Genomic DNA, 14,709 nt, shown 5'->3' with positions numbered 1-14,709 from the left:
TTTGAGAATGGCCAAGGGCTGTCTACTGGGTTCAACATTGTTGCGGGTGCGTGGATTTTTTTGGCGAAACGCTGGCATTCTTCGCATCTTCGTGACATTCTTGCAGCGTCTCGTATCATTGTTGGCCAGTAATATCCTTGAGTTTTCGTTATCTGCTAGGGATCTCATTCCGCTGTGATTGCCTGCGTCGCCGCGGTGTATGTCTTTCAAAATCAAATGTCCTTCGGATCTGGATAGGCAACGTAATAATGGTCCGAGAAAAGATTTTTTGTACAAAATTTTTTCTCAGATCATATCTTCCTGCCTTTGACTGTATTTTTCTGGCTTGCTTTAGATCCGAGGGTAGTATTCTTCTTTTAGGAAAAGATGAATCTCAGATCTCCAATCTTCTTTGCTGAAGTCTTCATCTTGATCTGCCTTAGCCATGATGTCGTCTTCTTGGAAATCATCCGCGATGAATTCTCCCACGTCATCATCTGCAATATCTTCTTCTGCGTGGTTCCTCTGCTGTGCAGCGCAGAGTTCTTGAATATCAATTGAAGGCTCGTAAATCCTGGTTACTTTGATTGCTTTGACGTCCTCGTTTCTGAGCATCGATGATATGTAGGCCAGGGCATCCGCGTGCCTGAGTTCCTTCCTTGCCAGGTGTCGGAATTTGATGTTTGGGATTTGTGATGCCAGTGTTTGCACCAATTCCATGTATGCTGACAATGTTCTGTCATAAACATTATATTGCAACCCTATTTGTCGGATGACCAGCTGTGAATCGCTTGTCAGACGCACGTCAGTTATGCCCATTTCTATTATCAACTGAAGGGCATGCACCACTGCTTCATATTCAACTATGTTGTTGGTATGCCCCTTGAATTCTAACCTGAAAGCATGTATGATCCTGTCTCCTGTTGGGGTGGTGATTACGATGCCTATCCCCGCCCCTTCTTTATTTTTCGACCCATCTACGAAGACTTCCCATTGCCTAGGATTTTTTGGTTCCAAGATGTCTATAGGGTCTTTACCTTCGTCCATTTCTGGTAGTCCTGCTGCCTTTCGTCCTTCGATGATGACTTCTTCGCAGTTATCCAATGGTAAGTCTGCTAGGAAATCTGCTAATACTTGTGACTTCTGAGAGTGTTGTAGCTCATGGATGATATTGAATTGATCTAGGTGAGTATTCCATTTTGCAATTCTGCCTACTTTTCCTGCGTTTTTAAGGACTGCTTCTAGCGGAGCTTTGCATGGGACGCGGACGTAGTGAGTCAAAAAGTAAGTTCTGAGTTTCAGGGTTGCCCATACTAATGCCAAGATGAGCTGCTCGATCTTCGTGTAGTTCCTTTCTGCTGCGTTCAGAGTCTTGCTGATGTAATAGATGGGCTGCTCTATCTTCGTGTTGGTTTTAACCAATACTGCGCTGACTGCATCTTCTGTTGCTGCTATGTATAGTGCCAACACTTCATCAGGGTCTGGTTTTTGTAATATAGGGATCTCAGCCAGGTATTCTTTGATATTTCGAAAAGCTTCCTCGCACTCTGCCGTCCATTCGAATTTGCTTCCTTTTTTGAGAATGTTAAAAAAGTGCTTACATCTATCCGAGGACCTGGATATGAACCTCCCCAGCGCAGCCAGCGAACCATTGAGTTTCTGAACCTCTTTTAAATTCTTTGGGGATGGCATTCTTACGATGGCTTCAATTTTAGCGGGATCGACTTCAATGCCCCTCTTCGTCACCAAATATCCGAGGAACTTTCCGGAAGTGACACCAAAAGTGCACTTCTCTGGGTTTACCTTCATGTTGTGCACTCTCATTGCTTGGAAAATATCTTTTAGGTCTTGGTGATGATCTTTGCGCAGCTTGCTTTTAACGAGCATATCATCCACATATACTTCCAGCGTACTTCCAATCCATGGTTTGAAAATTGCATCCACCATTCTTTGGTAGGTTCCCCTGCGTTTCGCAGTCCAAAGGGCATTCTTACATAGCAATAGAGGCCGTGTGGTGTATAGAATGTTGTATGTTGCTGATCTTCTTCTGCTAGGAATAATTGATTGTATCCAGAGTATCCATCCATGAATGACATTTCTTCGTATCCTTCAACTGCCTCGACAAGTTGGTCAATGCTTGGCAGTGGATAGCTATCTTTAGGGCAAGCCTTATTGAGGTTGGTGAAGTCGATGCATATCCTTACTCCGCCATTTTTCTTCGGTACGATGACCATGTTAGAGATCCATGTTGGGTACTTAACTTCTTTGATGAATCCCGCGTCCAGTAGTTTGCGGAGTTCCACTTCAACTGCTCGATGGTATTCTGGAGCTACTTTGCGCACCTTCTGCCTAAAGGGGGGGGGGGGGGGGGTACTTGGTTTTATTCGAAGTTCGTGATGAACTAACTTTGGGTCAATTCCCAGCATGTCCCCCAATTTCCAAGCAAAGATATCCGCGTATTCCTTTAGAAGTTTGATTAGCGCGGCTCTCTTTCTTCATCCATCAAGGTGCTTTCTGATAATCTCCGGTTTCCCTCAGTACCTATGTTGACTTCTTTAGTGCTTCGACAGGTGTAAACGTGGGTTTTGGTTCCCCCAAGAGAGGAATTCTTTGATTGCTATTTGGTGGGCTCTCCGTCTTCTTTTGTCGCGGAGGTGCTTGCTTCTGCGCTGCCAGTGGTGCTTACGTTCAGAAGGCTTTTTCCGGAGATTTCTTCCAGATATGTATCTATGGTTATCTCCTATTTTTGGCTCTTCGGGACTGGTGCTTTTCTTCCCGCTCATTATTGATCTGATTTTGTAAGGTCTGACATTCCCGCGCAGTTACTTGGTCTCCTTTAATTTCCATGACTCCCTGGGTGTTGGGAATCTGAGATATTGATGGTAGGTTTCCGCTACTCCCTTGAGCTTGTGAACCCATCTTCTTCCGATGATGGCGTTGTAAGGTGAAGGTGCATCTACGACGCTGAATCGAGTGTCCACTTTCATGGACCCTGCGTCTACTTGTAAGACAATGTCCCCTAGGGGCTTTGTATCTGCGCCGTTGAATCCGTAGATGGTGTAGTAAGATGACATCAGTTGCTCGTCGTTGAGTTCCATACGTTTTAACGTGTCATAGAACAGGACGTTGACTGAGCTTCCTCCATCGATGAGAATTTTCTTGACATTGCACCCTGCTATTGGGAGTGTGAGGACTAGAGGATCATTATGGTATTCCATGTCTTCTTCCACATCGTCTGCATCGAAAGTCATGGGCGCGTCCATCCATTGTTCGTGCTCGTTTACCTCTTTCCCATCGATCTTATAAAGCTCACAATAATCTTCGAATTGTTTTCTCAATATCTTCCCAATCTGGGCGGTTAGGGATGGTCCTTGAATCTCTGAACATGAAATCGTGTTGAGGGTGCGGTTGCCTTCTGGTAATTGAACCTGCTTGCCTCTCTTGGTTCTATCTTCGTTATCAATCTTCTGTATATATTGCTTCAGGTCTCCTGCGTCGATTAGTTTTTGAATCATTATCTTGAGATTTTTGCACTTTTCTGTTTGATGACCGTTGAAATAGTGGTATTCACAGTATTCCTTGGATTTTTCTGATCTAGGAGGCTGCTTTCCCTTGGACCATGGCCAATCAAAGTTCTCCCTCCCTTTGATCTCTCTCAGGATGCGCGAATAACTGGTATTCATATTGGTATAGATTTGATCTTCAAATTTTCGATCACCTCTTCGTCTATCATCCCTTCGTTCTTTTCTTTCTTCGTTGGGACGTTCTTCTGTGATTCTTCTTTTGGACCCGCTGGCTTGATCCACGGAATTTGTGCGTGTGGGACGTTGAGTATGAGCTCTGGGATTTTCACGCTGAATTTTTTCTAACCTTGCATGCTTTTCTATGATTATCCGGAGATCTCATTCGGTGGTAGGGATGGTTCCGTGGATCTCGACAAATAAAGGACTCATCCTGTCCATCCCCCATTTGTAGCAGTTGATACTAACCACGGGATCTACGTTTCCAATAGCTTGGAAAATCTTGTGCCATCTATTAGTATATTCTCTGATGGTCTCTTTGTATTTCATCTCCAACGAGAATAGTTTGTCCATGCCGGTATTGACAACCTTGTTGTACATGTATGTTGCTAGAAATTTTTCTGTGAGTTGGTCGTAGGAGTCGATGGAGTTTGATGGCAAGTCATCAAACCATGACAACGCGGACCCTTTTAAACTTGATGGGAAGTATCTGCACAGTATGGAGTCTTCGTTATCCCAACGGGCCATCATTCGATTATAATATCGAAGATGAGCCGCAGAATCAGTTGATACGTCATAGCAATCGAAAGCAGGAACCGAACACTTCTGCGGTATGGAAGCCCTGGCCAAGTGTGGTGTCAGCGGGGTAGTGTTTGCTTCCTTCATCATTTGCTCTAGCCTTCCGACTCCCTGCCTAGTCTTTAGCTCCTTGATTTCTGCCAGCATCTCAGCACGCAGACTTTCCATTGCGATCTGGTGTTCCTCATGAATGGTAGATTTTGCTCGTGGGAAGGTGGTACCGTCGTAGTAGTCCGAGTTCTCGGGATTGTAATCAGGGTCTGATCTTTGGCTGCTCCTTGCTCCTCTTCGATTCAATGGAAGTGGGTGGTTTGCGATCACCATTCTTCTATCCTGATTAGGTGCTACAGCCTTGGAGTTGGCTTCGTCGCGTTGGTTTTCTACCTCTGCGCTATGAATGATTCTTTCCTTTAGTGTTTGGTTCTCTTGTGCTAATATCGCCACAACATCTGCGTATGCCTTATGGTTCTTCCTTAATTCTATCAGCTCGGCCATCATCTGAGCGGAATGATTTGACCCTTGATTTGGTGTTCCTGCCCGCAATTGCTCATCAGCGGCTATGGTTTGTTCCTCATCCACGATTTGTATTACTGGTTCTGGTGGGTCTAACTGTGCACCTTGGGACCTCGACGGTTGTTGTGAGGGTTGGCCTGCTATTAGAAGCGGTTGCTTGGATGGAAAGGGTATGTTCTGTTCGTTGGTTAAGAGCATCCCATAGAGGGGTTGTTGTATTCCTGACTCTGCCACGACTTCCTCATGTTCCTGTAGTTGAGCATTGGTTACTCTGGAAGCTCCAACTTTGGATCCGCCAGCTCTTGAAGCTCCAGCTTTGGCTGCCGCGGTATTTACTGTGTTTGCTGCGATGATGTTGGCATTGATGGGGGCGATGCTTTCTGCATTATCCTGCGCCCTATCCGCTGCCTTTAGCTTTTCACCTCTCTGCTTACTCCTAGTTACCACTGGGGTTGTCCTTGGCATCTCTTTTGAAGGAGCTTTAGCCTTCCCGACATCTTTGCTTCTCTCCATCTTTTAATATTTTCCTGAAAGAGAGAGAAAAAATCACGAAGACAATGGGCCCCACGTGATATCTATTAGCGTTTTGAGTCCTCAAAGGTGTAAAATCTTGAAAATACTTAAGACGTCCATCTGTGTAGATGACCGCAAATCTGTTCGAAGTTTTGATTTTCAAAGACCTAAAAACTTAGAAAATGCATGAAGAATCAGATCTACTTAGATAAACGCGGATCTGTTCATAATTTTGATTTTCAAAGACGTGAAAACTTAGAAAATGCATGAAGAATCAGATCTACTTAGATAAACGCGGATCTGTTCATAATTTGATTTTCAAAGACGTGAAAACTTAGAAAATGCTGAAGAATCAGATCTACTTAGATAAACGCGGATCTGTTAAAAATTTTGGTTTTTGAAATCATGAACGGAAAAAAAACCGTAGTGTTCCATACATCGTTATTTTCAGAAAACGAAGCCTGAAAAAAGTCACAGGAGAAGATAAATCTTTCACGGGATGAAGATCCCTGTTTCTAGCGCCAGATTGTGAACACAAAGATCTGGTGTCATCTGAGTATTCACAAATAATGCGCGCAGACTCATGACAATACAGTAAATGAGCTGCGCCTGAGGGGAATGGATAGGTTATGTCGAATCCTTGACTCAGAGTTCTAATACTCTTCCTCGTCTCATCAACTACAATCATTGTTCTTGGCTCATACAATAAGATAAATAGTGGATGAAATATAAAATGTACGAACATGATATACCATAAGTATCGAATTGAACACATAAAGTGTAAATGCATGAATATATATGAAACGATTAACTTATATGATTCATCACTCAGATCTCTGTCTACGGGTTTGGGTTTTTCATTATATATATGAAGGTTACAGAAATAGTCGAATGACTTTGAGACCAATATAAGCCTGCGTAGCAGGAGGAACTTCACTTACACTTTCTCTATCTCTTTGTCTCTCTCATATTCTCCTCTCAATGTTTTTCGGCCTCCCTCTTCACTTGGGAGAGAGGGGTATTTATAGGGAGGTTACGTGGGGTCCACTTCTGAAGCCCGTTATAACCTTATCCTCTTGTGTTTTGTGCCACTCACGCAGAAGTCTTGGTGTTCTCGGCTGCATCTACGTGTTCTGTCTGGATACGCAGTATTATCTGCGCTTCCAATACAGGTTGACTGACATGTATGCTGTTTGAGGGTATTTAATGCGGGTAGTTGAGATGTCTGTCCGCGGTAGACAGCTGTCCTCTGCCTCTGTCTTGTCTGCGTCAGTCTGACTATCCCAGTCGTAGATCTTAGATCTTTCTAGGGATAGGATAAAGTGACTCTTGGCCGTCCACGCGTGATATCATACCTTGATGCCCTTAGCCGCATGTCCTCCACGTGTGTCTTTGTAGGCACGTGGCGGAAGATAAAATATGTACCTACATCTATGTTTTGTCATGTGAAAACTATTACCGCACCCATTTTTCAGATTGTTTACACAGAGAAACCCACCTCCAGAAAAAGTAAGGCGCGCACCTATTTTTTCAGACAAAATTATCAGCAGACCCATGTTTCTTAAAATTAAGTTTATCGTGAGATTTATTCAGAACACAAAGATTATCAGTTACATATTCATCTGCTTAAAAAAAAAGTTACATATTCATCGAAGTTTCAATCCAAACCCTCGAATTACATCGATTTATACATCAATTTCACAAATCAAAAAATTTCACAATTCTGTGAATTTCATCATATTTAGTAAATCATAACTCAAACTGAGCAAATCATAACCATTTTCACTTCAGTTTGATAAAATTAAATCAAACCCATGTTCCAAATAGAAGAATTAGTAGATCTAATTCGATCATTGCAGTAGCAGAGATTGAAAACACGCAAAAAAATAATTAGTGGCTACATAGGTTTCCAAAGAAGAAGATGATGTTCAGGATACATATGCATCAAATTCGAAATTTCAAAAAGCTTAAACTCTCTTTTTAGTGAAGGGGTACTTACCTGAAATGAAAATACTGCAAATATTATGTAAAAGGAGGTAAACTTGTGAGTTCAAATCTGCCATTAACAAAGAAAAAAAGAGCTCTTCAAATCATGCAAGCCAACTAACCGTAACCAGTTATCTCTTCACTACATATTTCTTTGAATCCATCAATAAGTTAGCGTATAAAAAGATTTTCTCGTATATACTTTAAACTAAATAGAGAAGATGGAGCCATGGATCGTAAGCTTCAGAGTGACGAGAGATTATACGCTAGAAGAAAAAGATAGGTACTATTGAGAGACAAAATTACGAGTACATCCTTTCCACTTTACCTGTTTGGATGGCATGTAATGGGTGGGTATGCACGTGGGAAGCATCTACGGATGTCAAGCTTCAACATTTTGATGCATCGTTGGACCCACTGCGTAAGGTTACGGACTATGAAGTATGAACTCCTGAGATGAAGGTGTATCCTAGATTTTTAGACATTTTTTTTTTCTTACGCGAGTCCAGGTCCAATCGTATTATATTATTATCACGTCTTTGCTTAGGCGTGTCTTTTAGTCGGCCTCTCACAGTGGACACACTTATCTATTAAATGGTAGATGATTTAGGTGTCGGATTAAATCAAAATGTGGGTTGATGTTATCAAGAAATTTGGAAGCTACGGATGAAAGATAATGGTTGGATAAGCTGATTTTGAGGAGTTCGTGTTGTTGGTTGGGAAGCTACGGATGTATTGGTGTTAGTCATAATGGTTGAATAATTTGTTATGCAGGTATGAAAATAAATGCATAACCTGTTATGCATCTACAAAAGTTGTTGCATAACTTGTTATGCAGTTCAGAGAATAGTTGTTTAACACATTATGCACCTACTCTTTCATTAGTATTGAAACCAATAAAAAAAAGGTTGCATAACTTGTCATGCACCTACAATAATATCTGCATTACATGTTATGCAGTCGTGAAAATGGATGTATAACCTGTTATGCATCCGAAAATATGACTGCATAATGCATTACGCATCGAGAAAATTGTTGCACAATCTTTTATGCATCGAGAAAATAGATGCATAACCTGATATGCATCCGTAAATATGGGATGCATACTGCATTATGCATCAATTTTTTTATGGACGCATTAAAATCAACCAAAACAATGGTTACATAACTTGTTATTGATGCATAACTTTGTTATCCAAATGCATAATTTGTTATGCAGTGGAGAAAATGGTTGCATAATTCGTTATGCGTCTGCAGAATGTGTTATGCATCTTTTTTGGTGGCTGCATATAGTTTTCGAAAATTTTGCCTAAAATGATGATCACCTCTGATTTTTTCGTGAAAAACAAAAATTCGATATTCTTGTTTGTACTCATTGCGTAGCTCTCTTAAAAAGATTTCCAACGATATACAATTTATAAAATTCAAAGTCGCGGATTTTTAGATATGTTATATACAAGTTGCGTTGCCAATTATACCCCTGATGCATAATCCGTCATGCAGACATTTTTGATAATTTCATATAATTATGGGTGTCAGGTACCTAAAATTAATTGTGGGTCTGACAATGAGAATATTAATTTTTTTTTTGGACCTGCGCATAAGTTTCCCTTTTGTCATTACCTTCTATCGGTCAAGGTTCTGCGTTCGCGATATAATTTCGTCCGGCCCATTAGCTCAGTTGGTTAGAGCGTCGTGCTAATAACGCGAAGGTCGCAGGTTCGAGACCTGCATGGGCCAAATAGTTTTTTTCCTTGTGTGTCTCTCCGTCCAGTATCTTCTTCCTTTTTTTTTTCTCTTCAAATTTGTGTTTCTTTTTGTACAAAATTTCTTTCCGTTTCCTCTGAATAAAAATATCCCCTCTTTCCGGCTTTCCTTCTGTTTTCAAAATTCCCCCCCTCTATCCTGATCTAATCCAAATTTGGAGTATTCTCGAAGGTATGTCTTTTTAATGGTGTTCTTTTTTTAGAAGGTATTTCTGCTGGTTGATTTTTGTTCTGCCGATTGAAAAGGATTCGTAAATCTTAAATTAGGGTTATAACGCTAGGGTCAATTGTTCTTGATTGTTGTTATGTTAGCTACTTGCTGCTGTGGAGTCACTATGTATTCAATTGAGTGTTGAAAATATAGGTGTGGAAATCATATTTACACTTTCGAAACTGTATATAAACGATGCCTTCGGATGCATAGCAAGTTATATCGACTTCGTTCTATTTGCCTTTGTACTTAAACAAAGTAGTCAGAAATTTCAGAATGTTGACCCTAAGTATGGTTCCTTGTTAATGTACACTGATGCTTGCTTATTAATTGATCATCTTAGTTGATCTACAGGCAGATGGTTAGAGTTACACCTTATTGTTCTCGATGTGTCATATCAGCTGGAATAACCTATGAGATAGATTTCACAGAAATTAACCTTTTGACTTAAATTACCATATGTAGTTGACATGTAGCTTTGAGATTATAATGTCTATTACAAGGGAGTTTTTGCATACCGCTTCGATAATTATTGAATCTATGCTACACACTGTTATATTTATTCTGATGTATATTATGTTCAGTTATGTGTTGAAAAATGAGGTTAATGAAGTACTTTTTATTAGCAGAAAGACAGAATGGGGAATTCAGCTGAAGAGTATGCTGCCTTCGAGGAGAAGGTGAAACGTACAGTTTACATCGATAATCTTTCACCACTGGTGACAGATGCTGTTTTGAAAACCGCCCTAGGGCAGTTTGGAACTGTAGAAAGTGTTCAATTTATCCCGAATTATGTTGAACCAAAGAACATCCCACAATGCGCCTTGGTGGTGACGCAAACGGAAAAGCAGGCGAAAGCAATCATATTTGAGATGAATAATTTCCCCTTTATGATGTCTGGGATGCCAAGGCCTGTCAGGGCACTTCCTGCAGAAGTGAAGATGTTCGCTGATCGCCCTATAAAACCTGGCAGAAGGATAACATGCCAATGGTTGGACCCCAGTGATCGAAACTTCGATGTAGCACAGAAGTTAAAAGAAGTCACACAGAGACATGCTAGAGAGGCTTCATATCTTCTACAGGTAAACTTAAATGCCAAACTTTTTGATTGTCATGGTTTCAGGAGTATCAATTTGGTTTTCTTTTCAAAGCAAAATTGTGTTCTTATCGTTGAGATACAACGCTACTCTCTTGCACAGCTTCAATTGGAGGAGGAAGAAAAGCTCGCAGCAGAGCAGTCAGAAACGCTTAAAACAAATTATAAGAAGTGTGAGATGTTGGAAAGCCTGTTCTCAGATGGATCTCATGGCCGCTTGGCATATCGATTCAACTTGAAAGTGACAGATGACTGAAGGACCTTTTTAGGGAGACCTCTCAAGAGAGATTAGGTAATCTGTGTGTTTCTCTTATAAATTTTGCGTTATCATTTGTCGGTTTGGGAACTCGCCAAGTAGTAAGAAGTTCCAACCATTTGTACTGACAGATTCTGTTAAAATTTGGAATACAGTGTTTGTCTTGCTTTGATGTGTATAATCAACCTCTTCTTTAGTCCCTATACCTTGCTCCACTTCGGGCTTGATTTCAAGAAGAAAATGCTTTTGTTAGATTTGGAGGCAGCTAAATATGATAGGGTGAATTTATGAGCTTCACTCAGTTCCCGAGGATTAGGAACTTCATTGTTGCTTATAGGTTAGATGACTACTTCTGCTTCTTTTCGGTGCACATTTGACTTTGCTAATTTAGCAACAAACAGACAGTAAGAAATCCCAGTTAAACGTTTGACCTTGAGTTATCTGTCAGTTTTTCTCATCTATATCGATATTATTAAAAATGTTTATGTAGGATCTTAAAACCAATTTGTTACTCACTATTAAGCACTGAGTAGTATCAGAATTATATGGTCATTTATTCAATGTTGTACTGTTAGTTGCCATCAATAATAAAAATGCTTCCAGTTTACTTAGACGTTTGAAGAATTGCAGTGGTGGTCATCTCAAATTGACTGTTAATTTTTATCTGTTTCGTGACTGAAGCATCCTTATATGCAAGCTTTGTTTTTCTTTCGAAGTGTCTTTCTTTTTCTTTCCTTAGCTTATTTGAAAACAGTATAGAAACCACAGGAAGAATGTGTTCTGCAATGCTCTTTAGCAGTCCTAACCCACAGACTCAACGCCCATACATTATTCTATAGAAGGAGTTGGCTTTCATTCAGGGTTATTCTCTTGTTTCCAGTCCATTTTGTTATTCTCTTGTTTCCAGTCCATTTTGTTGTTCTCTTGTTTTCAGTCCATTTGTAAATTCAAAAATTGAATCAGATGCATGTTTTTCTCTGTAGGTGATTTGCTCATGAAGCAAACATCATTAGTCATTACAATAAGAACATAACCTGCCATTACAGTTTTTACACCATGTCGGGTATACAAATGCAAAATCTTTTACACCCTCCGTTCTTTTTTAATAGGCCAGTTTCTATAAATAAAAGTTTCAAAAAAATAGGCCAGTTTATTAATTGGGAAAGTCAAATGTTACTTTAATTTTTTGGGACCACTTTTCTCTTAACTTCTTTTGGTGACAAGTGTCATGTGGACCACTTCACTTTACTTCTTTTACTAACAAGTGTCACGGGGACCATTTAACTTCACTTCTTTTATTGACAAGTGTCATGAGGACCACTTTCAATGATTAGTTCTCTTAATTTCCTTAAATTTTGCTAAAAACAAAACCGCCCTATTAAAAAAGAACGGAAGGAGTATTGTTTTAGGCATTTTGAATTTGCACTCGTGAACAACACCAAGGTAGTTCTTGCATTCAGCTGCAGAGAGCTGTTATGGTTAGGCCTCTGATATCCATGAAAACCAACCCAAGATCTGCCTATGACCCAAACTCTACATTGTCTCGGAATCTACTTTGGTATCAGCCTGGCGACCCTAAAATGTTCTAGGACCTAAATTCACCCTTTTGAGTGCTGTCCAAATCGAGGGTAAACTAAGAGAAGGGTTAGCAACAGAGTCGAGTAATGCCAGGACCATATAATAGTTGCTTTACATGCATGGTCAGCATAGAGATAGGTACAAGAGCTTCTAATTCCTAACTTCTTGGTTGATTGAAAGTTGTACAGAGTACTTATTAATTATTATACTCACAGGCACTACTAGTACCTTAAAGCAAGATATCTATCACGTCAGTATCTGGCAGAATTTAAATCTTTCAGTCTACTATTGTTTTCGTGTCTTGTACCATGTCTACTTTATGTGAAGGTAATGCTAGACATAGTAGTAAATGGAGATGTAGATAGACACATGGAACCCGGATGTAAAAATTGGAGATTATGTGGGGATTAATGTTTCTCACCTGAATGTAAAATAATTGATGCCATCGTCAATGCGTTCTTTTTTTTACGTGCAAGGGTAAATCTAAAGAATGTTTTTTAGTTCACTTGCCGTGAGAATTCTGACTACAGCTCAGTTTTATTATGATTTCGGCTCCGACCTCAAAAAAAATGCTAAAAGGAACGAAAGTCTTATAGTAGTCACTTGTAAATAAATTATTCTTCCAATATACTTACCTAGTTACAACAAATGAACGCATTGAACCGTATACATTTGTATATATAAGCTTCCTCTCTTATCTGTCTGAAGATTATCATTGCTTCTTTGCAAGAATGAATAAGGCTGTATGTTTCTGATTATATATATTTCTGCTAGATGCTAACTATATGCAACATATCAATTATAGAGTTAAAAATCGAGAAACATATGGTATATCGTGTATTGTTGTGAACTTACGATGCTATGGGAAGTTCCTCTTCAATTGTATTTTCAGAGATGAGAGGTTTGAGAAAAGGTACTTGGTCTAAAGAAGAAGATCAACTTCTTAGGAGATGTATAGAAAAGTTTGGCGAAGGGAAATGGAGCCAAGTTCCTCTCAAAGCAGGTACATATTCCGTTACGTACTTTCGAGCACACTCTTTCATTAGGTTCATAATAATCATTAGTTCAAAATTCTTCCTAATATATATTTGAGAAATTCATAGGACTGAATCGATGCGGGAAGAGCTGTAGATTGAGGTGGTTAGACTACCTACAACCAAATATCAAGAGAGGAGATTTTGAGCCAGATGAACTGGATCTCATCATTCGAATGCATAAGCTTCTCGGTAACAGGCAAGTACGTCAATTAATATGCTACCTAAGGTTTTGATTTATCTGGTTGTATTGGCTTGGTAACAGATGTTTGTGATATTGTTTTTTTCAGATGGTCATTAATTGCCGGTAGGCTTCCAGGAAGAACAGCAAATGATATCAAGAATTACTACAACACTCACTTGAAGAAAAATTCTTTCTTCAAATACGATACTGATCAGGAGGAACAAGTGGTAGTGATCGAGAAATTAGATAATAACATTAATGATCATTGTCCACGGTTCAAAAACGTAAACGCCGACTTCTTCTGGACATCAATAACGTAGATGATGGTGATAACGTTAATCTTTTGAAGATGAAGACCAAGATTATAAGTCCTCTACCTCGACGCTTCTCTAGAGAAGAATATCAGTGGATTACAAATAAAGCTTTATCGGAAGATAGGACGGACAATATTAATAGTGCCACAGCAGCTACAACCCCTAATATTGATAGTAGCAATAAAATTACAAAATTTTCTGAAGGCATTGATGATGGTCACCGTACTTACTATTGTAGTTATGATAATGATGATGATCAGGAGGTAGATGAAGGTGGTAATGTTGCTGACAACAACTACTGGAATAGTTTTTATTTGGATCACAATGCAGGGCATATGTTAGGTGAAGAACAAGATCCATACTTCATCTTCTAGAAGTGAAGTATAGAGTTAAGTGGTTAATTTTATTACTCAATGAAAAAGAGGCCAAAAAGCACCATTGTAGAAAATCCTTTTCCTGTTTCTGGAACCTTTTCTTTTTTGAATATATACAGAAATATGTCTGTTCTGGACTCTCGTTTTCAAATCTACGTCTTTTTTTTATTATTTCTTACAAATCCAGGCCAATCAAACGGATTCCATCCAAATCCGTTATCTCAGTCAATATCTCGTGTTAACTAGTCAACATCTCGCCAAAATCTCGTACAGGGAGATCTCATGAATTGCATAAGATTATTAAATTGCCCTCTTTATATGTGTGTCAGTAACATGGTTAATATCACCCACGTGCTTCGATCTGATCTGCTAATCCAAGATCAGGAAATCCCGAAGATTATTGAACGACAATGATATCCAATATACATCATACCCTAAAATCCCTTCATTTTCTTCCCCAGCCGAAATAAGAGAGATTAGAACCATTGAAAAACTATGGTGGTTCCTGTTACCTAATAGCGCAAAAAGAAAATCGGTGGTGATTTTGAGTTATAATTGATGAAATAGAGGATGTGTTTGGTTTAGT

At 39.6% G+C, this 14,709-nt stretch overlaps 2 protein-coding genes and 1 non-coding gene across 3 annotated transcripts; all 3 read left to right on the top strand.

Annotated features, from left to right (window-relative positions):
• Nucleotides 1-8,976: 8,976 nt before the first annotated feature.
• TRNAI-AAU lies at nt 8,977-9,050 on the top strand. Its single transcript has one exon. It is a non-coding gene; the product is annotated as a tRNA-Ile (tRNA).
• Nucleotides 9,051-9,076: 26 nt separating this feature from the next.
• LOC113304367 lies at nt 9,077-10,880 on the top strand. Its single transcript, XM_026553468.1, has 3 exons — nt 9,077-9,248; nt 9,917-10,369; nt 10,487-10,880. The coding sequence occupies exons 2-3, from the start codon at nt 9,926-9,928 to the stop codon at nt 10,637-10,639; spliced, it is 597 nt and encodes a 198-aa protein (XP_026409253.1). The 5' UTR covers nt 9,077-9,248; nt 9,917-9,925; the 3' UTR covers nt 10,640-10,880.
• Nucleotides 10,881-12,760: 1,880 nt separating this feature from the next.
• Nucleotides 12,761-14,261, top strand: LOC113304721 (transcription factor MYB114-like). Its single transcript, XM_026553861.1, has 3 exons — nt 12,761-13,220; nt 13,321-13,450; nt 13,542-14,261. The coding sequence occupies exons 1-3, from the start codon at nt 13,079-13,081 to the stop codon at nt 13,753-13,755; spliced, it is 486 nt and encodes a 161-aa protein (XP_026409646.1). The 5' UTR covers nt 12,761-13,078; the 3' UTR covers nt 13,756-14,261.
• Nucleotides 14,262-14,709: the final 448 nt, after the last annotated feature.

Source organism: Papaver somniferum, chromosome 8, assembly GCF_003573695.1.
Source record: "Papaver somniferum cultivar HN1 chromosome 8, ASM357369v1, whole genome shotgun sequence".
NCBI lineage: Eukaryota > Viridiplantae > Streptophyta > Magnoliopsida > Ranunculales > Papaveraceae > Papaver > Papaver somniferum.
Note: the sequence above shows the minus strand (reverse complement) of the source record. Positions and strands in the feature narration are given on the sequence as shown.